Genomic DNA, 26,384 nt, shown 5'->3' on the forward strand with positions numbered 1-26,384 from the left:
TTTATTGCCCTACATGTGTTTAGAAGACCTGTTTTTAACCTCGCTTAATGACTTTGAGGTCTGTTCAGTGATACAGTGGCTTGTCCTCTCTCTCTTTCTCCAGAGACCATCACAGCCCTGTTTAAAACCCGCTTCCGATTAGACTTTCCCTTTGACCTCCAGGAGCTTCCTGCCTTCGCTGTCATTGGGTAAGTTGGTTAAGATGCTGAAGTTAGTTTCAATTCAATTCAGTTTTATTTATATAACGCCAAATCACAACAGCAGTCACCTCAAGGCGCTTTATATTGCACAGTAGATCGTACAATAATAGATACAGAGAAAAACCCAACAATCATATGACCCCCTATGAGCAAGCACTTTGGCGACAGTGGGAAGGAAAAACTCCCTTATAACAGGAAGAAACCTCCGGCAGAACCAGGCTCAGGGAGGGGCGGCCACCTGCTGCGACCGGTTGGGGTGAGAGAAGGAAGACAGGATAAAGACATGCTGTGGAAGAGAGACAGAGAGTTTAAAAAAAAAACAACAACTCATCAATTAGACATTACCCAGCAGGTCCATACTGTAAATAAGACCAAGCCTAAATGAATAAAAAGCTGATTGTCAACCAATATTAGTAAGAAAATGGAAACTAGCTTGTTTCACAAAAAAAATTCAAATAAATTCATCCACTCTGAGTCAGTTTTTTGTCCATCTGGTTGCTCTGACAGGTATTCCCATTTATTATGATTGCCTCATAAATTCAGACATTATTCAGGAGATCCACTTACTGTAGCTTGTGAAGGTGTTACCTCGGGGTGGACTGCGTGAGTCACCTAACATGGATTATTCAGCTTGCAACAGTTGCCAGCGCACTGAGGGACATCTTATTTTATCCTGTCCTAGCCTGAGGGCTCTTCTGTGCCTGTGAAAGAGACCACAGGCTCCTAGAAGGAAGCTGGTGGAGAGTTTGGAGGGGGTGCTCTTGCTCCATACTCTGTCCTTCTTTTTCAGATGAAAGCATGTGCCTGTGTGTAACTTGTGTAATGACTCCCAGAGAGAAGACAATCCCTCTCTTTCTTTTTTTGGGGAGGGGGGGAGGTCGTCATCTTTGTTCTTCATCCTTCGGCTTTTTTTTCTTTCTTTCATATTTAGTTGGGGGTTTTTTTTGTCCGGAGGCATTAACACCCACCACTGCATCAGTGGCTTGCACATACAGTACACTGTCTCCAGAGAAGGCAGCAGAGTGCTTAGTTCTAGTTTTACACTGTGTGAGTCTGTATGTGCGCACTGGCAGATTTGTGTGTGTGTGTGTGCGTGTGCGTGTGCGTGTGTGTGTGCGCGTGCGTGTGCGTGCGTGCGTGCGTGCGTGCGTGCGTGCCGGTGCATCGTTGTAGTTTCCATCTTCCCCTGCCAGTAGCTGTCAAGCAGGGAAAGTCGGTCAGTGTCTCAGTCAACTAGGCCAGGAAGAGTTTGGTGTGTGCTACATGCTGCCAAGGGCATGTCTTTGAAGAGTCACACACTACTCTACTTACTGTTTACAGTTTACTGTTTTAGGAGGGAGAGGGTCACCTCAACATGTGAAGGCTGCCATGCAACCTACTTCTTGCACATGTATATGTGTCCATAATGTGTGTACCTGGACTTTTTGTAGGCCAACAGGAGGGTGATTACTTTTATTATAAACTATTCTGCTGACGACTTCCTCCAATGAGCAACAGAAAATCAGAAAATAAAAATATTGTCGAAAAATTGATTCATTTTCCCAAAAATGTACAATGAAAATGTGAGATCATATTTTAAAAAATGAGTGATATGTCATTTACATTTCAGAAATTTTCTTGTAAAAAACAAAAGCCTAACCAGAGAAACAATTAATGGATTTGTTGACAAACAGCCAATTAGGCAAATTATTTATAAAGCAAATTGTTGCAGTTTTTTTTCTGGTGTTGCAGACTAAAAAATCCAAAATTAGGAGAAGTGAATAACTCAGTAAATAAAAATACAGTTGAAATTAACAGAAAAAAAATTAAAAGAAAATCAAAGATGCATATCAGTAGAACTCATCATTAACCATTATTATGAAAGTAAGTAATACTGACAGGCTCCATTATTTTCCACCTTCTCTAACATTACTTGAATGTGGGCCTTCATTTTAAAGTATATTGTATCTTAACTTATTTTACTTGTAAGGATCAGTCAACCAATGAGTGCAGCGTTTCCCCTGTGTGACAGCTGACTCATTTGCATGATGAAGTAAAGTTGTCTACAATAATAACTGAAAAATTAAGTAAAAGAATTGAATATGGAAGGAATGTAGAATGAAAATGCATTGATTGGGTATCTCTGCAAATGTATATAAATACAGAAAAACCTTTCATAAATGAAGGCCCTGTATTTATTTATTTTTTGTTATTTTTAATTCACTTAATGCTACGTTAATTTATTGAGTCATTTGATGTGTTCATTTTATTTCTTTTTCTTTTTCGGTGGTCTGTACACCATCGCCTGATCATAGCTTTAACACCTTGTTATCCTCAAACGGTACACTCACCCGTCTTTTAATCATGAGCACAAGCCCAGATTCCAACACTTAACCCCCACCCAAACGCACACACACACAGAGGACACCGGGGTTTTTTGTTTTTTTTACGTGTACCATACAAAGTGCATGAAAAGGTAGACGTGCTGCATTTTCCTCAGCTGTGCCAAAGAGGCAAAGACTCCCTCATCATCCTGTTCATTATTTATTCAAAGGTATTTGATGGAATTAATAATGCAAGAGGATAAATTTATAAGCATTAGGTTGTCTGCGTAGCTGTCTGAGTCTATTCTTTCCCGCCACCTTTTCTCTGCTTTCTTTCGCTCTCACTCCCATAAAGAGGACTCCCACCAAGCTTCTAAATGCGCGCTTATATAAACCTCTTTTTCCGCTTTGTCTGAGACTCCCCCACAAATCCCCATCTGACACTGTGTTCTCGCTCTTTTATTCCTACTGTCTCATGCCTGTGACTCCCTGTTCATTTTTTTCCATGCTCGTCTTTATTTCTCTCCATCTACAGTATATGCCTCCCACATGTTTTGTGTACTTTCTCTTTTTTCCTCCATTCCCATATTTCTTTGTTTTCCTGTTCCCCACAACTTTACAGAATTACATTTGCACTTATTACCAGCAACCACCTCCAGTCGATTAGAAACTCATTACATTTTCATTGTTTTTATTGTAGCCAAATGCACTGGGGACACCCTATGGAGGTGGATCAAGTGAGAAAAATGTTGCACTCGATGCGCTGATGCTTTGCTTTGTTTACACTTAAACAAATTTATTCCATTCTGTTTTGATTTGATGCATTATACCGGGGTGGGGAAAGGGAAAAAAATGAGTCCTACTTGTTTTCTCTGTCTGCAGTATTGCCAGTGGTTTCGGTGGGGCTTTGTTTGTCTACCTGAACCGACTCATTGTCCAGTTCATGAGGAAACAGAAGGTCATCAACAAATTTCTAATGAAAAAGTAAGTATAATCACCTTAATAAAGCAATGGGTGCATACAAAGTACATACCAGAAAGAATATTCACTGCATTTTCTCAAGTGATATAGTAACGTCTGATCATTTTTTTTCTATGCAAAGCAGAAAGCATGGTGCATTTTTACTTTAAACTTGTGTCAACTGTCAGGATAACATTGTACAATAACCATCATTTGAAAATGGGAAAATGTAAGTTGATTAAATTTTAGTTAATAGTTTTTACAATTGGCCAAAGTAATGCAGAAATAGTGTTTGATAATTGGTTAATACTGTAATTGCTTTGTAGTACTGTGTGGGTGGTTTATTTGAAATTGCAACTTTAATGAAAGTTGCAATTTCATGACCCTCTGGGAATGAAAATAAATGAATGTGCTCAAAACGACAATAACAATCTCCCGTTCCACCACAAACTTACTAAAGGTGCTTAGCAGAAATCGAGAGTCATCATACCAGGCAGTGTTTTGCCATTCTTCTGTAGTTCAATTTTGGAGAGCCTGTGTGAACTGTAGCCTTGGTTTCCTGTTCTTAGCTGACCAGAATGCTACCTGGTGTGGTCTTCTGCTGCGCTAGGCCATCTGCTTCAAAATCCAGCATGTTGTACATCCTTGTTTCTCTGCAAACCTTGGTTGTAAACAGTTGACAGGTGACTTCCTATGAACTCAGAGTTCATCAACAAAGCAGATTCACAGAGAGAACTGCTGCTTGGTGGATAATATAAACTCTAGAGATCATTTTGTGGGCAAATCTCACTACTTTAAATGAGTTGCTCAGGTCATTTGGCACCAACATCCATGCCATTCAAAGTCACTTAAATCACCTTTCTTCCCCATTCTGGTGCTCAATTTAAACTTCAGCAGGTCATCTTGAGCATGTCTACATACTGAAATGCGTTTAGTTGCTGCTATGTGATTATCTCACCCTAAAAAAAACAGTCAGAAGTTTATAAATGGGTATTAGGTACTGATTATAATTAGATTTTTTGTTAATAGTACCTGTCCACTACTGAATTAATAAAATAAAAAAAATAAAATGAGCACATCGTGTAACATTGCATCCAGCGGAGTGTGAATGGTAGCTAGAAAGCACTTAACAGCATAGAAGACAGTGAATAGGTGAATGTGGCATCTTGTACAGAGCACTTTGAGTACTCCTGGAGAGTAGAAAGCGCTATATAAGAATCAGTCCTTTTACTTGTAAAAGCCAAATTCAGATTAGGAATTTTTAGGGTTTGTAATATTAAAATAAGTTTATGTAGCATCAGATATCAGACAAAATAGCAGAAATGCTCTTTTTTTTTCTTTATTTGGGAGCATTATGATGTACGTGACCTGTTCTTGATCAGTGTCAAGGAATATTATGGACAAATGAGAGCAGCTTATTTGATTTGTAACTTTATTTTTTATTTTTTAACCCTGTAAGATCTCAACCATGAAATCATTGCCAGAAAATTCAATTTTTTTGAAAATGGAGCATTTATTGAACCTTAAATCTTTTTAAAAGAAATTAAATATTAATTTGCACATATTAGTTTTAATTTGAACCATATTTTTACGATTTTAAATTGACACTGAAAGCTGAACACAGACCTGCTCAGTAGCCGCAATAAAATCTGTTCCCCCGACAGGATCCTGTAAAACAAAAGGTTAAACATCGTTGGACATTTGTACAAATACTGGGATAAATAGTGTTAATTGAGTTGTCTGAAGCGGTGCTAACAGGAATGTCATCATGTACTCACAAATGTGCAGACTTTATATAATCAAAGAAAACACAGCTTTATCACCAAGCCTATTTAAGTGTCACACATCGATTGTGCCTGCTTTTTTAAATCTCTTTTACTGTTTCTCTCCTTGTCTTTCTTCCTCTTTTAGACGTCTGCTGTATCCAGCACTGGTCACTTTAGTCCTTTCTACCCTCACATTTCCTCCTGGCTTTGGACAGTTTATGGCTGGAAAAGTACGTTCCCCAATTTCATTCAACATATATTATTTTTATTACATATACTCAACACCCTGCAACTATTACAGTGGATGTAAAAGAAAGCCTGGGGCATTATGGACCATTATGGTATGATATTGTATTATATTTAAAATTTATGTTATGTGTCCACTGCATTTTTTGTGTCGTAATTTATGTGCAGTAAGTGTCACTGTGCAGGCCCTGAGTGCATTCAGATGTATCCATCTAACCATGATTTTCATGTCTCACTGTGTTGTTGAGCCAACTTAGATCATTACATTGTTAATATAACAACTTTATTACCATTCATGTCAGGGTGTAGTTGTTTTTTAATGTGTGCAGCGCAGTTCAGATGTGTTTGTGTGTCACCTGTGTACCCTGGAGGATTGGATGAGCGTACTGTCTTTTTGCTCCTGCGATGACTCACAAGTGTGTGCTTGTGGCTTCTCTCCAATATCACTCACTTCATCTGTCTTAATTATCAGTATTAGAAAGGGAATAGCCTCTGCATCAGAGGATGTTGCACACACACCGACAGTACACACACGCGCGCTGTCGCTTGGTCTTGGCCGCTAATGAGACAGTGAGTCAGGCCTGTATGGCTCTAAATCTGCCCACACTGGCCCACTCCTCTTTGGAGTGCACACTCAAAATTGTGTATCTTAGTCTTACTCACAACCTCTTCATTGGTGAGCTTTGTGGATGTGGGCAGCGTTATCCCCACCAGTGTGCACTGTAAGTTTTAAAAAGCTGCAGCTCACTTTGTGCTCTTATACTCAATGCCTGCAATACTGAAAAAGTTGGAATACTTTGCAAAATGGAGAGCTCTCCAGATTCTCTAAATCTTTTGATTTTATGTACCACTGATCAATACTTTATGAAACTATAAATGGACTTTTTCACTTTTAAGTACAAGTCTTATTCACCCAGAGACCCACATATTCATAAGGTGCTATTATCTATAGCTAAGCACCTTCACACTTCACTATCTCACCCAAGGATGCATCAGCATCCTTTTGCTGACTGGTGAACCTCTGCCCATCTTCACTTCAGAGAAACACTGCCTATCTGAGATGCTCTTTTTATACCCAGTCATGTTGCTGACCTTTTTTTTTTTTTTTTTTTTTTTGTGCTGACCTGTTGCCAAGTAACCTCATTAATTGCACAATTTTCCTCCAGCTGTTTCTTTTTAATACCTCTTACTTTTTCAGTACACAGCATAGGTACACAGCATCAAAGAGAAATGGGTAATGATTTTGATTTTAGCACAAAATTGTAGGCGCATGTGACCAAAGTTTTCTCTTTCATTATCACTTTTGTTGTTCCACACTGTCTTTTTTAGATATTGATTTATTTAATTTATTTAGATTTATGCAAAATGCAAAGAAAAAAAAATGATAGTGCAACTCAGAGAAAACATGGCAAGGGTTTTTTACTGGCCTAGTGATTGTTTATGTGCATTGTATCTGTGAGTGTCTGTGACCATCCTCCAACTTGGCCTGTTTTTCTTTTTTTTTTTCCCCCTTTTAAGTTTTTAAATGAATCTTAATCTGAATAAAGCATGTTGATTGGTTTGCAGCTGACTCAGAAAGAGGCTTTGGTGACATTACTGGACAACCGAACCTGGGCCAAACAGGGCATCGCCGAGGAGTTTGACTACATTGGAAACGCACAAGCCTGGAGGCACCCACAAGTCAACGTCTTTGTCACGCTGGTCCTCTTCATCGTAATGAAGGTAGGAAGAGCAAAAAATTATAAAAAAGACTCTGGAGTTTTTAATGTAAAATGTTTTCAGTTGTTTGCAATTTTTTAATGTGAAAACTAAATTTATCACAGTTGTTAGACTCTGTTGGCTCTTTCTGGTTGCTTCCCTTCCTTTGCTGGACTCTTTAGTTTCTCTCTGAATTGAAGCATGTATGCTGGCACAGTGAGTAAATCCCATACACGGTGCATGACAGGATGTACTGCATTATAAATCCAAGGAGTGTTCACCCTTTTATTTAACACTAGAGCTGAGCTAATAGGCCAAATAGAACAGATCACATCTCTTCTTCTCGCTGGTGAAGAACAAAGGGAGACCATGTTAAATAAAAAAAAATGTTAGAAAGTTGTCTGTCTTCCCCCTCAGTGTGTTATAGTTGTTTTCCCAGGAGGCCATTAAAAGTTTTGTGTCACTTTGATGCTGTATCAGTGAGCGAAAGGACTGATTGAAGAGGATTCAGCAGTCGGCTACAAGAATGAAGTCACATCCCTATGTCTTCTGACTTTATGTAGAAGACATAAAGATGGACAGATTCCAAAAAGTAAAGCTAAACTGTGGCTATAAATAGAACTTCTCATCCTATAGATGTAAGAAATTGATCCTTAGCTTCAGTAAACACTTTCCTGGTGAGTTCAGGAAATGGGCCTTATTGGCGTCATCCGTGATTTGTTAATTGTTCCACTTGCAACTGGTGCCCTTCTGTTGATACATGTAGAAAACACAGAATGACATTTAACTGAACCTACAGCTCAGACCATTTTGACGATCCCTGGTCCAGTTCTTTGAGTCAGGGTGGAACCGATGTCCATATGTCTGTTCAGTACATTCGGTGCTATCCAGGGTTTGCCGTTGTTCTAGCACATCCACTGTTCTGGATTGTACCATAGAGTTAATTTTAAGTGACTCATGTTGCAGCAGAGAGGTGTGGGAAAAAATGCAACATGCATCTCTAGAAAAATTTATATTTAAAAAAAAAGGTTTTACTGAGATGACATATGTAGACAAAGTACCAGTTCTTGGACTTGGCTCAACTCCTAAGTTTGAGTGAGGGCCGAGTGTGGTGGAATGAAGGCTCTGCAGTCCTGGCCTCTATGGACTCAAGAAGCTGAACAGTTAGTATGTATTCATTTATCTACTTTACCGCCCATTCTCCTGTTTTTTTTCTAGTGCTCAGTAACAAGAAAAAACAGATATGAGTTTGGTTGTTCTGTGCTCCACCATCCTGCCTGTTTAAGAACACAGGGCCGCTTGTCTGGCTTTTTATGTAACCTTTACTTATTGGGCTGCACTGCTCAGCTGAAATGAAATGTCCTTTTCCAATACAAAAACACTGAATGTGTTGTGGGCTTCATACAGCAAGTAGACTTCACACAGAAGTAGGAGTGGGTGCCAAGTAGAGTGGAGTTGAGTAATGTGTAGGGGAGTATATGAGAGGGTGCCTGCGAGGGGGATTTGGGGGGACTTTTTTTAAATGTAGCTTTTTAAATCTGGATAGCTGTTACTGTACATGACATGAGTCTATTTACAGCAAAGCTACACAGCTGTGCAATCCACTGGGGAGGTCAAAATATCACATAACACACAATATTAAAAAAGAAACAGAAAGTTGCCTTCCTAAACAACAGAAACAAAAAACACCCCGAACATCAGGGAAGTACTGAGGAGTCATGTGACTTTACTTGGTACCTGGCTCAGGTGGAGGTAGATAATTAACAAACTTGAGATAATAACACTGGACAATTTGAACGTTAGTGAAGTCTAATTTTATATCGATGACCATTTCAGAGCGTCATTTAACAACTCCTGCTTCTCTGTGTTCTGTGTCTCAACAGAAAGCAAATGAAACTGATATGCAATTAAACATCCTTAAATATCAGATTTATCAAATTAGCTTAATACCGGCAGATTTTAAGTTTCACAAGAGGTGGCTATGACCCGGTGGTTCGATCCCTGGCTACTCCAATCTGCATGTCGAAGTGTCCTTGGGCACGATACCTCAACTCCGATGTGTGCATTGGAGTATGAGTGTGTGTCGAATGTTAGACAAGATGCTCAGGTATAGAAAACAGCACTCGCATGAATGTGTGTGTGACTGAGTTAATAAGAATTGTAATAAAAGGCTGAAGAAAAAGCTTCTCTGCTTCCTCAGCCTATAATTTTCATGCACTCTGTAACTTGTGAGTCATTTTTGCTTTATGGAACTTTTACACCACTATTCAGACTATAACCATGTTGTTATGGTCACAAGTGCTCATCCTGCAGGTATTACTCTTATTTCAAAGTCTCTTTGCAGATACTTTATTATTTATTGATGCATCTGTTACGTTTCAGCACGCCTCTCTGTGTTTCAATGTTCTTCCACTATGAATCATCACATTTTTTTTAATGTTTCAAATCCTACAAATGGGTCCTTTGAAATTCATTGCCACAAAATCATCTAAATTAAACTCATAAAGTAAACAAATGGCCCTCTAGGCTTCCCTTTTGTCAAAAAAACAAACACAAACTGCCCTTCATAAAATGGCAAAGTTGTGAAAGCAGAATTACAGCCAAGCGCATTGTCCTACAAAATTTGGTTAAAGACACTCGGTGAAACAGGAATCTAACACTTACCTAAGCTCCGGTGTCAAAGTTATGTAAGCAAAGAGATTGATGATGTGCACCATGTAACAGCAGTGCCAGAAACTGACTCACTATCATTGTTTCTCAACAGCATAATAGCGAATGTCTCTCTCAGCTGTTTTTCTGGTCTCGGTGAACAAAGCACAGTCAAATCCCAATTTCGAATCAGTTTATAGAGTGAGTTTATGCAAGAGAGAACGGAATCAAAGCCACTAACTTGTTGTCTTATTCCTGTGTGTGTCTGTGTGTGTGTGTGTGTGTGTGTGTGTGTGTGTGTGTGTGTGTGTGTGTGTGTGTGTCAGATTCTGTCCTACTGCTGTCCTTTATCAAAAGTCTTTCAGCATCATTCCTCTCAGCATGACGTCCACCTCATGTGTAGGTGTGCCTATGCGCATCTTCTGGGCATGTATAGGGTTACCAAATATGCAGCATTTCATGTAGGTCACATATAGGATAGGCATAACACGCATGCACACATACACACACCAAAACTTTTCTAACTAAATCACTCCCCTGCAAAATCTCATTGGGCAGTTTAACATCTGTCTGTATGGATGCACACACTTGGTCTCCCTTTTACACACAATTACAGTCCATACATCCACACCAGAACATAATACAACACGCGCACACACACAACATTCAAAGTGAGGCTGTAATGGCTCTGTCTAATTACAGCCTTTGGTTTTCCTGGATTCAGCCTGGTGACTTTCAAAAGAGAGATTGCTCCCTCTCCCTCTCCCGCTCTGTAATGAATGGTTCTTTTATTCAACTTGGCAGCCATCTTGTCTCGTTGCGTCTTTTCATGTCGAAACTTCAGGAAGACCGAATTCAGCAGCTGAACTTCTGAAAGCCAAGGTACAGATAAAATGTTTAGTGTCAGGCAGTTCCAGCAGCTGGTCAGCCGGTGAAGCTGCTGTATGTGTATTTGAATCATGCAAATCAGTACAAGACAAGACAGGAAGTTAAAGAAAGTTCCCCAAGAGAAAAGGCATTCAAGTCTCTCTCTCTCTCTCTCTCTCTCTCTCTCTCTCTCTCTCTCTCTCTCTCTCTCTCTCTCTCTCTCTCTCACACTCACACACACACACTCACACACACACACACACACACACACACACTTGCACACTCATTTGGCATGCTTTGTAGTTAAATGCTATTTTTAGTGGTGTGCAATTATGCACATCAACAGCTCTCAGGAAGAGATGGGTTTATTAATATAGGTATGTGTCCTCCAGCCTGTGCGAGTCCTTTGTTATCTGTTGGTGTGTGTGCGTCAGTGACAGAGAGCTGGCGGGACTGTAATTGGAGTGGGAATAGAAGAAGGGCCCCTGAGGGTCCCATGAGGCCCCTGGGCGACAGACTGTCCTCTGAATGTGACACACACATGCAAGCACAGAGGGCTCCCAGATGACTGACAAATTAGAGTATAAATGTCCTGGATAGTGCGTCATAACTGATACCCTTGACTTGACTATCCTTCACTCTGTCTGCCTGCTCCTGTTCTCCTGATTTCATTGTTTTCCATCATTTAGTCAAAGAAACATCAATCAAAATCGGTCTCAACACAAGGTGCAAGAATTGTGAGTCTTGTGCTCTTATGAATAGATATATAACTTAATTTAATCAGGGGGAACCAACTGGGACCAAAGCTTAGGTTGGCTGTACTTTACTGTCGTTACCTGATCAAAAAGAGAACAAAACTAGCAGTTATTTACTCAAGGACAAAAAAACTGAAGGTGTGACCTGATGTAGTCTGTTCCACCTTTAAGGCGGATCAGTGGATTTTGTATTGAGTATAAGGTATTATCACAATATGTAACTGCAATGTGTAACTTTTTCAAATTACTATGTAAGTTACAGACACACCTTTCAGTTTCAAGTTACCCTAAAACAAAGGTGGGAAATGAGTTCTCCCATGGGGGCACATAAGAAACTGGGACTGAACAAGAAGCTGAACTCAGTTCTTTAAAAGCTTATTGGTGCGGCCCTCTACAACAGTCCCAGTTTCTTATGTGGCACATTAGAAAAGTTCATTTCCCAGTGTGACACCTAAAAGTGTGATTGATAGCAAGGAAAGTGGAAAAAACTTGTGAGGAAGGAAAACTGATCATTTTTGTATAAATTTTTGTGTTCACAACTAACTGGCAAATGAATAAAAACCAGGAAAAAAACCCGCCAACTGAAGAAAAATGAAGAAAAGCATTGTGGAAGCTACTCATTTCAGGCCAAGGATGTAAACAGCCTTCTACCCAAGTGCATCACATGTGTGGAGCAGCTGACTAATCTTACTGGGGACACAGGCCAAAGAGGTGCTTGGAAACCCAACAACTCTTCTGAGAAAAGTGGGACAAACCTGACATACAGTCTGAACCAGAGACACCATGACTGATTGAAAGTGCAACAAGGTAGTGCTAATGAAGCTTATAGCAAAGCAATATTATTATGTTTTCATTTTAGCTTCCTCTTTAGTGCGCCATTGGCACAAAATATTCTAAAACTACTGAGGTTCTGTAATTCATAAATGGGATATCCAAGGGTTCTTGTGTAATCCAAGTTTTAAAAGTGATGATGATTAGCATGGTATTAGTAAATAATTTGGTAAAAAGTAAAAAAAAATCTAATTCTAAGAGAGTTATGACAGCATGCAGGGGCTTAATCATGTTGGCAGCAGTGTTAAGAAACCTAATTATTTAAAGCTTCTTATGCAGCTCCTCAGCATGAGTTGTAATAGCAACTTGATCATCTAACCAGATACGCAGGTGCAAGATGGGAAGGCTTTTATTTGAGCCCCTTATTTGACTGAAAGGAAAATTTAGAGGGTTTTTTCATGTGGGATCTGGTAGAGAGTATGTTATTACTCTTCTCTAGCTTTAGAGAGAGCTTAATTTTAATGAAAGCCTTCTGGAAAAAAAGAAAAATCTGATTTTAATTTTGGCAAAGCATTGTCAGTAGATGTTCCAGATGGTAATAGCTATTACTAGTATACTATTTACTTATCAGTGAAATACAGATATACAAGAGACTATCTAGTATGTCTGCTGCAATATGACCAAAATAACCATATGTGTCATATACAAATACATGCATTTGTTTATTACACATACACTATACAATATATTTTGAAGTAGCCTTATGCAATATGTAATTGAAATGCTGACTTATAGGTTTAGTTGAAATTTGCATGAACCTATTAGGAATTTTGGCCATTTTTATACAAAATCTCTTATTTTCAGAGGCTCAAAAGTTATTGGACAGTTTACTGACAGGTAGTTTCACGACCAGGTGAGAACCGTTCATTTGATATTTCATCAAAGATGAAGCGGACATCTATCTAACTGACTTCTATTTGAAGTTGATTTCAGTAGTTCAATTTATAGATTGCCACTGTAATTTTAAATATCATCCCCCTAAGAAATGTCAACACAGTTGAGGGAAGCTGTCACTTGGCTACAAAATAACTAAATAACCCAGTCAGAGAGAGAGAGAGCAAAAACTTTGGCAGTAGCCAAATCGTCAATCTGGTAAATTGTTAAAAAAGAATGAATGCACTGGCCAGCAACACCAAAGGCCTCAACAGTGTCTTTAGTAAGTAGGCATCATGCCAAAAACGAGCTCTTGCAAGAGCCACACAAACCCATATATAAGCAATAAAAGTTTTTGTGCATTTAGAATCATGGTCCAAGCATGTAGCAGCATGTAAAATCTGTTTGTCACCATGAACACTGTTTTACAGACTCAAAATGCCTAAAATACATTTAATTAATCTAAAATTGCTTTAAAAGTTTTGACAGAGCATTTTTATTCAACATCTTCTGTAGCAGCAGTGTGTCAGCATCAGTGTAATTTGACCGCATTGCATTTAAGTCATACTTGTAGTTATGTTTGTCATCAAATGTCAAAGTATTAGCTCTGTTACAGTGAAAGGCAAAACATAAGTACGTCCTGAAAAGACAACCTTTGGGGGGTAGATGTCTATATTTGACGTTCTGGCCTACTTTTTACACTTTACTGCTGATTCGGTTAATCATTCATTTTCACATAAAGCCTATTACATCAGTGGCGTGATAACTAAGGCGCATCATTTTTTTTTAAAAGGCAGCTGTTCAGATTTTTGTTGAGCAAGCACAAAGCTAGTATTATACACTGATTAAATCTCAGTTGCGTATATTAGCAAATGATGCTTTCTCCTAAAATAGTATAGCCCTGAAGCAGCTTTAGAACTTATAAGACTCATTAAAGCTACTGTCAAAATTCACAAGGTTCATTAAGAATTTTCTAATTGGATTTTAATAAGGAAAGATTTCATGCAAGTGGTTTCCTTGATCACTTGTTCTACTTGAATTTGCAGCGGTTTAAACCAATAACCCAAACAGTCCCAGCTTGATTTTCAGGTCTTAAGTTTGCTGCCTTCCACTGTTTATCAAAGTCCCCTTTCAGTTTGAGGTCAGAGATCCTCATAAATTTTCATGGTCGTGAACTAGCTCTGCGAGATGTACATCTACTAGATTACGTTAGATTAGATTAGATGAAACATTAATGACTCCTTCAGGGGGAAGCGAGTCATTGCTTCAACAAAGAATTGGATAGAGCAATAGATAAGAGGACATAAATAGTAATAGAGCAAATAAAGGGTAGAGGGATATGTTCGGAAATGCTAATGTGTCTCCTCTAAAACAATCGGCTCTCAATTATATGGTCGTGCTACGTCAAATTGAAAACTATCCATTTGCTTTATTCTCTGCACACTTTGGCTCAAAAACCTTAGAACCTTTGGCAGTAAGTGTTAGAGCAGGGTAGGGTTATAGCTAAACTAAAAACACACACACACACACACACACACACAGTCAGACTTGACTTATCAGACCATGTTGATTAATTCTCTAATTAGTTATATACCATTAATTATGTACAAACTGTCTTAGGTCCAGCAGGATGTTGAATGTAGCTGAGTCACAGTTAGAGGGACTTGCTGTTCCCCCATGTTTTTATGAGAAATGCAGTATAATTGATAATAATGAATGAAACTGAGCATCATGATGAAGATGGCATTGCAAATCATCAGCATTAGCATTTGTTGTGGTAGTGATGGTGTAGAATCAACCTTAACCAGACGATAGACAAAGGTATTCAAAGGAAACTACAGAGAAATGCCATGTATAGTAAGTATTGGTTTAAAAAGATTTAAGGAAAGTGCAAACTACTAGTAAACAACAACTAGCAAAGAGCTGACACAGGCCCTGAGAGATGCATCTGTATTTTGTTTTTGTTTTTGCTTGTTTTTTTTAACGAAAACCTCATCAGAAATGGTCTCAGTGCCATTCTTAAGAAGAAGGAGGAGAAAGGTACAACAGTGTCTACAGTCATCTGTAAAACCAATGAGACACCGTCATGGTTTGGGGCTATTTCTCCCAGTGGTGTCTGGGTTCTCGTGAAAGCTGATGTAATTATGAAGGCAGAAAATACAAACTCATTTTTGCCTACAAACTGTATTTCTAGTACAGCATTGGCATACTACTAGGAAGTAGTTGCAACTTGAAAGTCCATATATTACAATATTGAAGCATTTAAAGTATGATTTATATATAAAAATATATTTTACTTGCTTGCAAATATTTATACAATATGGTATTACAAATGTGGACACGATAATGTAGCATTAATTCCCATGGAGCCATATTTACAGCCAGGAGTATCCTGTCCGTGTCTATTAGTTTATGCCCCCAAGTGCAACAACTAGCTCCAAGCCACCTGAAGCAGTACCCATTGGCGGCTATTACTTTGCAGACATCAGTTCAGTTGCTATAATTGAGGTTTCCGTCCTATAAGGCTGGAGAATAAAGTGCCTGCAGCATCCTGCCACAGTCACTCGTGCTCAAGTGTTTTTGACCATGTTACTATGAGTAAACAGGCTGCTGGTTTAGATTACACTGTCATCTACACACTCTCAACAGAACTGCTGAAAGTCTATTTGCAAATGACATCTTATTTTTCACAATATTTGTATCTTTTTTTGACTGGGTGTCTCCAAAAAATGTTACATGCACAAAAATATTCATTTTTAATAATAAGTGCTAAAATGCCCTAAGAGTAAAATAGCTAAATTTAAATGTGAACATCTTTATCCTTTATGGTTCAGAAAATGAGTGTGTCTTACAAGATGAACATAAGAAAGCACACCAAATTAATTAATGTTGACATTAAGGTGAAAAACAAAACACAGACACAGATTAATGTATGTAAATGTTGACACAGCACTTTTTTCTTTCTTACTGCTCACTGAAAACTTCGTGCTTCATTCTAAACATTTTATCTGTCTCATATTCATGTTCAACTTGGAACCACTAGTTAGTTTAACACATGTGTCTTTGGACTCAGGAAGGAAGATAGAGTACCCATAGGAAACCCAGGGAAATGGGAAATGCAAACTCCACGCAGAAAGGCTCCCATGGGGTTGACTTAGCAAGTTGTTTAGTTATTATTGTAAGAAGAAAGGTGGAGCATCCTCAAAACAGAATGACAAAGTGCTTATTGAGTGGAGGCTGGGGTGGATGGATGGGTCAACACAAAACAAACTTTACTGATTGTAGACATAAATAACAAATATTCATTTTGTTACCAAAATAAATTCTAAATGTCAGGGATTACTTATGGTCATACTCTATGACCATGATTACTTTATTACAAATTAACCCAACTGGTTTTGTGCTGAAACCTTAATTATGGTGTTATCACAAAAAACGTCTTGGGTTGAATAATTTTAGTTATCAGTCATCAAGATTGAACTGTTTCTGACACTTAATCAGTATAATTTGAAGTGGAATTTAGAAAGCAAGAAATTGTTTAAAATTTTAGATTTGATTTTTGTAACACAATTGTCTTCATTCACTTTCTCATTGTTGTGCTTGTTTAATAAAACAAACAAGATTTTCTGCTGAACTTTTTAAAATGCCAAATATCCACCAAACTTTACATTTTCTAATTCCAGACTCTTACTTTTTAGTACCAGAAATCAGTCACAAGTATTATGATTTTAGAGTAAATTGTACACAGTTCATGTTGAGTTTCTATTAGTTAATTTACGGGCCTTTATTGTGAGCCAAAGATCAGATAAAAATTACTTCTTTTTTTTAAAGTAACACAACAATGTACACAGTGTTTCTGAGTATCATAAAATACAAGGTGTGTGAAGGTCTACCTGTAGTTTAACAACCCGGTAACAGTGGACTCCTCTCAGATCAGTGTGGCCTCAGTATTGACGATATAACCCACACATACCCAAGGACACACTCACCTTCTTGTGTACTGCTTTCCTGGGAGTTCATGGCCTCTAATAAAGTTAAGCCTCTTCTTATGAGTTCTCAGATCTTTTAAAAGTTCCCAACTCTTATTCTAGTTTTTACTGTCTAGGTGGAAGAGAAAGAATGAGAGAGGAAGGCAAGTCTAAAGATTATTTCACACTGCTGTCTTCATTTTCCCATGAGGCCTATTTTGTGTTTTGTAACTGTGTGTGTGACTGTGTTTTAGCCTGATTCTCTTCGCTGAGTCCGTGTTATAGTGTGTGTGAACGCCTACGCACATATGTGTGTTTGTACGGGGTGCGAAAGCAGCGGCAGTTTAGGGTCACAGAAGGAGATCCATTACGTCACCATGGCAGCCAGGCTTAATTACAGCTAACTATAGTTGGAGCAGAGGGAGCAGAAAAGGGAGAGAGAGCGACGGAGCAATGAGTGTAATTAAAAAGTCTATTTGAAACCATGAGATTATTACAGTGATGAGGTTTGTGTAATGGCTTGTACAATACACTGATTCATGTGTCTCATTCTGTGCATGCAAACACTGAAAATTTAAGCCTGTGCTCAATACATTACCTGCTCCATGTCGAAGAATACGTACCATTTAATAGTACTGGCCTATTTAAAGGTAACATCATGTAAAATAATCTCTAATTGCACTATTGATCCATTTTAGACTGATATTTTTTTTTCTGATCAGCAGTCTAAAATGACCCCAAATTTGAATGTTGTTTGCCATGTTTTTTGTTACAGCTGTTAAATTGGTGTAATAACCACTATCTTTGCCATAACTGAATTGTCCTAAAGATTTCTATTCAGGATACTTTGAGCATAAACATTGTCTCTTATAATCTCTATTTCTACTCACACTTCTAACTGATGGTTAATTTTTAGCTCAGAGAGCCAGTCTAGACCTATTTTCATTTAAGTACATATCTATTAAGTCGCTTTATGGTGGCTGACCCTTTCATGCTGCATCTTTATATTAAAAGCTTTTTATTACTGAAACAGGATCCGTTTCTAATTTGGTGAGAGTAATGGAAAAAGGAACAGAAAATTTGTGTTTCTAGGTGAAGAGAAATACATCTCAAACTTCTCACCAGTTAACAATATAGCCCTGAGGCTAGAGTCCCACACACCAACACAAATCTCTGTCCTAATGAGGACACAGACGGGATCTTTTAGTTTTTATGTATTAACACATATCAAAAATAATTATAATATATTTTATTTATTGGCACATTTAACCTCCTAAGACCCGAACTCTTCCACGACATGCATTTTTAATTTCTCTTTGATATTTGGGCATATTGGGGCCCAATGAATGTAAAAACATTTTTTTTTTACCTTATTTTTGTTTTTAAGAAAAATAAGAGCCACATATGAGGATATTTGTTTTGATAGAACAGTAGCAGTATAATGTCCTCATAAGTGGATATCACGCCCATGTAGAGCAAAATTGAGTATTTTGGTCTAAATAACCCAAAATGTGAAGTCCACATATGTGGACTCCAGGTCCTAGGAGGTTAAAGACCCTCAATGTCACCTTACATTATTACAACAAAATTAAAAAAATAAGCTAAACGAGATAAAAAAAAAAAAATGGACTTAGACAGAAAAGTGATGATGGGTATGCAATTCTGAATACATGGGTTTTAAGATGTGATTTAAAAACAGAGTTTATAGTCCGGAGATCTGGTGGAAGTGCATTCCAAAGTTTCGGTAGTCAGTCCCATTGTAGTCAGGTGAGCAGGTGGAACAGACAGAAGGGAAGCTGAAGAAAAGCGGAGTGTACGAAGGGGTGAGTACATGTGGAGAAGGTCAGGTAAATATGGAAGCGCAAGGTTTTGAAGCGCTTTTTAAGTAAGAAGCAGGATCTTGAAATTGACTTGGAGGTGAACTGGAAGCCAATAAAGCTGTGTTAGAACAGGTGTTATATGTTCAGTAGATCTAATTTTTCATATAATATGAGCAGCTGTATTTTGAACTAACTGCAGTTTATGGAGAGGCTTATGAGGTAGACCATAGAGAAGAGAATTGCAGTAGTCTAAACTAGATGTGACAAAAGCAGTACAAATATGGCGGTACTATTTGGAGTAAGTGAAGGATGAAGGCGGTTAATATTACGAAGATGAAAATAAGAAGACCGAGTGATATTATTTATATATGTTGTGAAGGAAAGAGTGCTGTCGAGGATGATACCAAGACTCTTATCCTCAGGGGAAGGGGTGACAACAGCGTTATCAATGGATAATGAAAGACTTCGGTTAGAACTTTAGTCAGTTTTGATTTGGTGCCTATTAGAATAAATTCTGTTTTATTGCCATAAAGTTTAAGAAAGTTATGAGTAAACCAAACCTTGATTTCACTTAAACAGTCAGAAATGGATGTGGGTGGGAGAGTAGCTGTGGGTTTGGAAGATAAATAGAGCTGGGTGTCATCTGTGTAGCAGTGAAAGTAGATATTATATGACAATGAGCCTAAACAGACTTCAAAGTTAATTACCCCAGTGATTCTACTTTAGAAACATGAACAGGTAGAAACGGAGGCTGCAGTCTAGCTGCTCATCACTGCCTTTGTTTCTTGTTGAAGTTCAGGCTCTGGCTGCTGGGCTGGGGTCTTCATGCACTCAGCTTTAACATCACTCTGCTCTTGGCTAGCTTTGAGTTAGCATGCTATCTGTGCAGATGCTACTTAAACAATTAAAATTGTTCAAATTCACAATCTCAGGTCAAGATCAAGGAAACAAAATCAGTAAAGATTATATTAGTCCAACTGTGTGACCCTTTGTAGAGGCCTGTTACTTGGTTGGGAACAGCAGGTAAAAACTGTTCCCAACTGTTTCCACCACATACAGTCTCAACCATAAAATGTTGTATACCCAACTTTACATCGTATGTTAATATTTGTATTTAAATGGACATAGTTTTTTGAATTTGTTATTTATAGTAGAGTATTTTAAAACAGTGGATTTCATGCTTTGATTTAAATAAAGAATCTGAACTGAACTCTTTCAAAATGTCATGGAAACATATGCACAAGCCTACCTGTAGTTTAACAAATTACAGAATAAATGATTACAGAATTTGGAGAAAAAGTTTTGACATTTTAGCTTTAACTTACTCAAAAATGTGAACTTTTAAAATACTCACTAATTGATTTACTTACAGTCGATTAGTTTATTACTCAATTCAAGGGCTATTAAAGCACTTTATCTCCAAATCCTCTTTCCTTTTCTTTTCATTAGTACCTTAATGGATTGGACAATCAAGACCTTGGGAGACTCGCACTGAAACATTTTTACCCCTCATTCACTGGGAACCTGATTCTAAGGCACTTCCCAACTTTCGTTACACAGTTCAGCTGAAACAAACTCGTACATGTGTCTTGTACTCTCTGTTAAACTTCTGTTTCTGTCTGAAAGGAAAATGAAACAACCTCAACCAGCATTTAGTGTTAACAGAGAAGTGAGTTCAGTGTTGTACAAGCAATATTTCAGCCTCACATCAGAGTCTCACATTTCCTAGAAAACTCATGTTCGAGATAATTAATTTCTTACATAAGCAGAATACAGTCAGTTTGGTGTCTAGAGTATCTCTCTTCAAATATGATGGTTGTTCCTTTTCTGGGCCTCTTTGATTTCCCAAATCAGCATTGCTCCCTGGCCAGGATGTGCACATCATCATTGTTGAGAGTCAAGAGTCGGGGCCGGAGGTGTAGACAGCAGAATTGTGGCCCGATGAGGTAGCTCTTCTGTTTTGCGCTTAACCAACAGTTGTTTGGTTTCCCCAGTGTATGATTCACAGCAATCCTGTTGGCACTGAGGGCAAGTCAGAGAGATGTGATTGTTTTGTAGCCTTAACAGACTGAATTTTTGGAAGATGCTTTTGGTGTGTGTTGTGAGTAGAGTGCAGCATGTTGGTGCTCATGATTCAATGCACCTTGGATTACCGGTCTTCAGTACATAAGTGATCCAAATGGCCTTCATGTGTGAACTGGCGACCGTGGGAACAAGTAAGGATTTGACTCTGTGAGGATTTCTTTATTAAGGCATTGAAAAGGTTCAAAAATACACTTTGTTCTACAAATAAACTGAGTTAGAGTTAACTTTGAAGGTTGACTTAGTCAGTCTTGACTACCTCAAGTGTCAAGGATCAGACAGTTTTTACTGAAGAACCGATAAATACTCTGCTGGTAGTGTGGAGTATAAATGGAATTTTAATAAGACTTTTTAATCTAATATTGAGTCCAGTCAAGTAAGCGTGGATCATCGTTTTAACGATGTCCCAGGTATCAGTGCAGACTTTTATTTCCATAAGTGAGTATGACAGCCTTTTAAAACTCATCTCTGTTCAACCATCTTCCTACATCTTGCTACACTTATAAATTTGCACACACACACACACACACACACACACACACAGACCTGACGATAATGCTCACACATTGTCAGTGATGACATTTCCGTTTTTGTTTCTTTCCTAATTAGCAGTCTCTCCGCTCGTCTGGTGCACCGTCGGCCAATCGGCAGAGTCCGCTCATTACCCAGGGGTTTATTTCAGGGTCTTTGTCAAATGGAGAGTGAAAGTGACAGCTCAATCTAACCTCAGCAATAAGCCTCGCATGGTCGCCTCCTCACTGCTGGTAGAGGGTTCAGCTTGGCTATCATCGAGGGGCACACCGGATGGTACTCTGAAGCTAATTGAAATGCCACCCTGTTCTTTCTTTTCATGTCTTTTCTTTCTTTATCTGCTTCTATTTTCCCCTCTTAGTTCTGGATGTCTGCCTTGGCCATCACTATCCCAGTGCCCTCCGGAGCCTTCATGCCAGTATTTGTCATTGGTAAGAAGTAAATGACTACATGTGTTTGTGTGTGTAAAGGGACAGAAGAAACCTAACCCTAGGTTTAACCCTGCTCTACAGGATTACGTTTGTGTAATTTAACATATTTACCAAGAAAATCAAACAAAAATAAATCCTTTGAAAGTCAGTCATGTTAACGTACTATAAATTACTATATATGTTTGCCACTAATTAAATACAAATAATGTTATTATATTTAATTTGGGCATTTATTTGGCATTATTAGTATCTTTATTTAAGCAGGAAGTGAAACTTATGAGACCAATCTAATTAGCATTCTAGACTGTCACTGGAACTGCTGCCATTGAATTTGCTATTCTAAGTCTAATTGCTACCCTGCTTTCCTGTCCAAACAAAAGATGCAACTATAACAATCATTTCAAATATCCAGCTCTCAGTTGAGGAGAGAGGAGGCAGTTGTCGCTGTAGGTATATGGTACATAGGATTAGGTGATGTCTTTTGACCTCATAACTTTATATCCTCCTGACATTTGACCAGGAACCCCACATCCAATTCAGGGTGGTGGTGGAGCCTTAACCCAACTGTCATAGGGTGGGAGGCAGGGTACGCACCGGACTGGTCACCAGCCTGTTGCAGTGCTAACACAGAGTCAGACAACCAGCTTTCTTGTTCACCACCCCTAAAGTACAGTACATGTGTACTGGTGTATAAGAAAGGTACATGTACAGTATTTTCAAAACGGTTGGGGAAAAAAATCAGTCATTTTTAAATACCCTGGTGTGGCTTAATACCAACGTATGGTCCAAGCGCAGTGTTAAATCTGTTACAGTTTTCGTTTTTTTAATTGGTTCATTTCCATTTAGAGAAAGGTTTTTCAAATAAGGAGTGCTTGATGCTGTCGTTCACATGAGAACCAAAGCAGTGGTGTATTGCTCATATTTGGAAACAGCGAAAAAATCATAATCAAATACAGTTATTAAACTTTCACTATAAAACTTTTTAGCATACCCTAAAAAGTATGCTTTTTAGGGTATGAAAGATGTTTGTATTTTTTGACCTAAGGATTTATGTTTTAGTGGTTGGCGTTACAGCATCTACTGGGCCACCACCAATATTGCACTTGCGTAATGGTCTCAATGATTGTGTGTCTCTGTTTCCCTGTGTAATTCAGGGGCAGCCTTTGGTCGTCTGGTTGGAGAAAGCATGGCTGCCTGGTTCCCTGATGGCATTAACACAGATGGTACCATCTACCCCATAGTGCCAGGAGGCTATGCTGTTGTGGGTAAGTTAAAGACACACACCTTTCAACTGTCTCTCACTCTGCATCCTAATCTACATATTTTTGCTGCAATAAAAGACGTTTGCTTCTACAATTCCTCTGTGATTCAGCCTTTGCATTATAAACCTATATACACATTTTTCTTCTTGGCTTTCTGTGAAGGGCTTTCATCTTTGATGGCAAGAGAAATAAAAGTGAATGCACAGAAATATTTCCTGTAGCAGAATTGCTCAGTTTTTCAGCTCCAAGTTAAGGCTTTAAGTTGACCCTGATTAAAGGTGACGCGGAATATGAACAGACTCAAGTACTCCAGACAAAATCGAATTATATTCATAAGATCCCCAGACTAGTCATGACAAAGAAACCTCCTGCAAAACAGTTTAGACACCAGCTGAAAAAAACAACAACAAATTTCTTCACAGTGGTGTTGTCAGATGTTCATATTCCACTAGAAAGTCTGGAAGTTGAATATCCAAGCTAATGTGCAATCCAGGAGTCCTGTTAAGAAGCAGACATTGTTTTGTTGCTTGGCAAAGGCATATTTTTGTTTTGTGTTGACTGAATAATGTACTTGAACAATATATATATGAATACAAAAAGTGTTAAAAGAATATATTGATAAGAAACTGTATTGTTTCTCTGCATTTTAAGTCTGTCTGTATAGATTTCTGAGAAATGAACTACCAAACATGACACATTATCCCATGTTATAATTTATTAGACAAATCCTAGGCTGTTATTAAGCTGACCATAAACTCCTGTACACCATAGTCTTTGTTTTGAGAAAAATGTGAGGCTATGTGTTCGACAGCTAAGACTTGTTTCAAACTGGATTGGGCATTCACTGGACAGAGTCAAAGCTGAGACCTTAACCTGATTAAAATGCTGTTTGGGGACCTTAAGAGAGCTGTGCTTACATGAATGCCCACAAAAAATTAATATGACAGACTAATAGCCATGCAAAGAATTTGTTATTGCTGCTACAGGTTGTTCTACAAGCTCCTGAACCATGAACTGTACTAAACAATGTGTAATATAAGGTTAGTGTTCATCTCAGGTTGTATTTGTACTTCTTTTTTTTTTAAAGGTTGTATTTACTTAATTTTTAAATCTGCCAGAAACTCGATAATTTTTATTACAATTTTTATTAGTTCCAATTTTTAAACAAGGGTAAATAGAAAGCTAATGGTAAATATGACAGCTGATGCTCATCAACTTTTACTCACACTGCACACCCCAGTTTGTGCTAATACAGTCATTAAGTCAACAATGCACTGCACTCATAGTGTCACAGCTTTGTTATTCAAATATCAAGGTAAGTTAAACACAAGGAGAGCAATGGAATTGTAAAAGTAATGTGATAAACATTTATAAGTTTGTTAGAATATGTGGAAAATTTTAATCAACAGCCACAATTTCCTACTACTAGTTTACTACCAATAATTACGCATATAACGTCCAAAAAATACCCCCTCTGGACAGTGATATTAATGAGCTAGTTAATGCAAATGATTATTTTAGCTTATTAATAATGTCGAAATATTTATTTTCTTCTATTTTTTTAGTTTTCCTGTATGGTTTATTAAACAAATGTACCTTAAACAAACAATATTGAGATCTTTACTCTCTGGTGAACAAACCATGTAATTGAGACATTATGTTTAATGACTCAGAACTTCCCTATGGCATATCTTTACTTCTGTTTGTTGTTACTCATCAGAAGCCACAAACACTGCGACAAGCTAATGTCTGATGTATCAGTCTAGATGATTTATTTGTCTGGAAACACAGAGGAATGGTAAAATAAGTGATAATAACCAGCAAAGGGTAATGATTGTATACACTGAATAGTGAAGCTGTACCCAGTGTTTCTTTAAAGAAATGGTTGCACTACATACATTATAGATTCTTCCTGAAGTTGTGTGTCTAATGAGGTGCAGCGTTGCTACAGTTGCTACTTGTTGACAGCCGTGCTGATTATGCCAGTGTTATGGGTTGGCGGTGGCTGTTTTTCTGGGGCTGATGTTGTTGTTGTTGTGCTGCACTATAGCTGATGAGTCACCCCTTTACAGGCCTGACACTCTGATGAGCCTCTTTCATCTCGCAGCGGAGCTTGCTTTAAGGAATAAATGTTGGGCTGGGCAGAGGGAGCAGTAGCATTTATCTGAGGGGCATACATGGGCTTAATTAAGTTAGGAGAAAGAACAATGAAACCTGTCTTTGTAGACTCTCTTACTCACCATCTGTTTCTCTTTTTATTTTAATGCTTTCATTCTCTGGTATTTTTTCCCCCTGGTGTTCATCTCATTCTTTGGATTGGTCTCATCCATTTTCTCTGTTAGTATAAACACTCACTTTGCCCATGCTGCTCTTTCTGCTTTGATGTGGCTAGAGTATTCCTCTTTTAACTACGCTGTATTTATTTTTTTAAAGAGATTTGCAAATGTAAAGTTTCCTTTTATATTGAATTATTCAAAATAGTTGATTTTTGCTTTATGGACATAGGGGAGAAGGCTGTGAGGGGATAAATGTGTATTTAGTTGCTTGAACTGAGTCAGTATGGATGAGATAGTGTTCAATTATATTCATTTTTATTTATATAGTGCCAAATCACAGCAACAGTTGCCTCAAGGTGCTTTATATTGTAAGGTAGACCCTACAATAATAAATACAGAGAAAAACCCAACAATCATTTGACCCCCTATGAGCAAGCACTTTGGCGACAGTGGGAAGGAAAAACTCCCTTTTAACAGGAAGAAACCTCCAGCAGAGGGAGGGGCGGGGCCATCTGCTGTGACCGGTTGGGGTGAGAGAAAGAAGACAAGATAAAAGACATGCTGTGGAAGAGAGCCAGAGATTAATAACAAGTATGATTCAGTGCAAAGAGGTCTATTAACAAATAGTGAGTGAGAAAGTTGACTGAAAAAGAAATACTCAATGAATCACGGGAATCCCCCAGTAGCCTACACTTATTGCAGCAAAACTAAGGGAGGATTCAGGGTCACTGGATCCAAACTGTATGCTTTAGCAAAAAGCAAAGTTTTAAGTCTAATGTTAAAAGTAGAGATAGTGCCTGTCTCCTGAATCCAAACTGGAAGCTGGTTCCACAGAAGAGGGGCCTGAAAACTGAAGGCTCTGCCTC

At 38.2% G+C, this 26,384-nt stretch overlaps 1 protein-coding gene across 3 annotated transcripts in view; it reads left to right on the forward strand.

The window, feature by feature from the left end:
• Positions 1–26,384, forward strand: part of clcn2c (chloride channel 2c) — a 164,666-nt gene that overhangs the window by 93,013 nt on the left and 45,269 nt on the right. For all 3 annotated transcript variants that reach the window (XM_063492667.1, XM_063492669.1, XM_063492668.1), the window contains 6 exons: positions 104–188; positions 3,386–3,487; positions 5,375–5,459; positions 7,042–7,197; positions 21,911–21,980; positions 23,135–23,245. In XM_063492667.1, the coding sequence (XP_063348737.1) occupies positions 104–188; positions 3,386–3,487; positions 5,375–5,459; positions 7,042–7,197; positions 21,911–21,980; positions 23,135–23,245 (609 nt within the window). The remainder of the gene's footprint in view (positions 1–103; positions 189–3,385; positions 3,488–5,374; positions 5,460–7,041; positions 7,198–21,910; positions 21,981–23,134; positions 23,246–26,384) is intronic.

Source organism: Pelmatolapia mariae, linkage group LG14, assembly GCF_036321145.2.
Source record: "Pelmatolapia mariae isolate MD_Pm_ZW linkage group LG14, Pm_UMD_F_2, whole genome shotgun sequence".
NCBI lineage: Eukaryota > Metazoa > Chordata > Actinopteri > Cichliformes > Cichlidae > Pelmatolapia > Pelmatolapia mariae.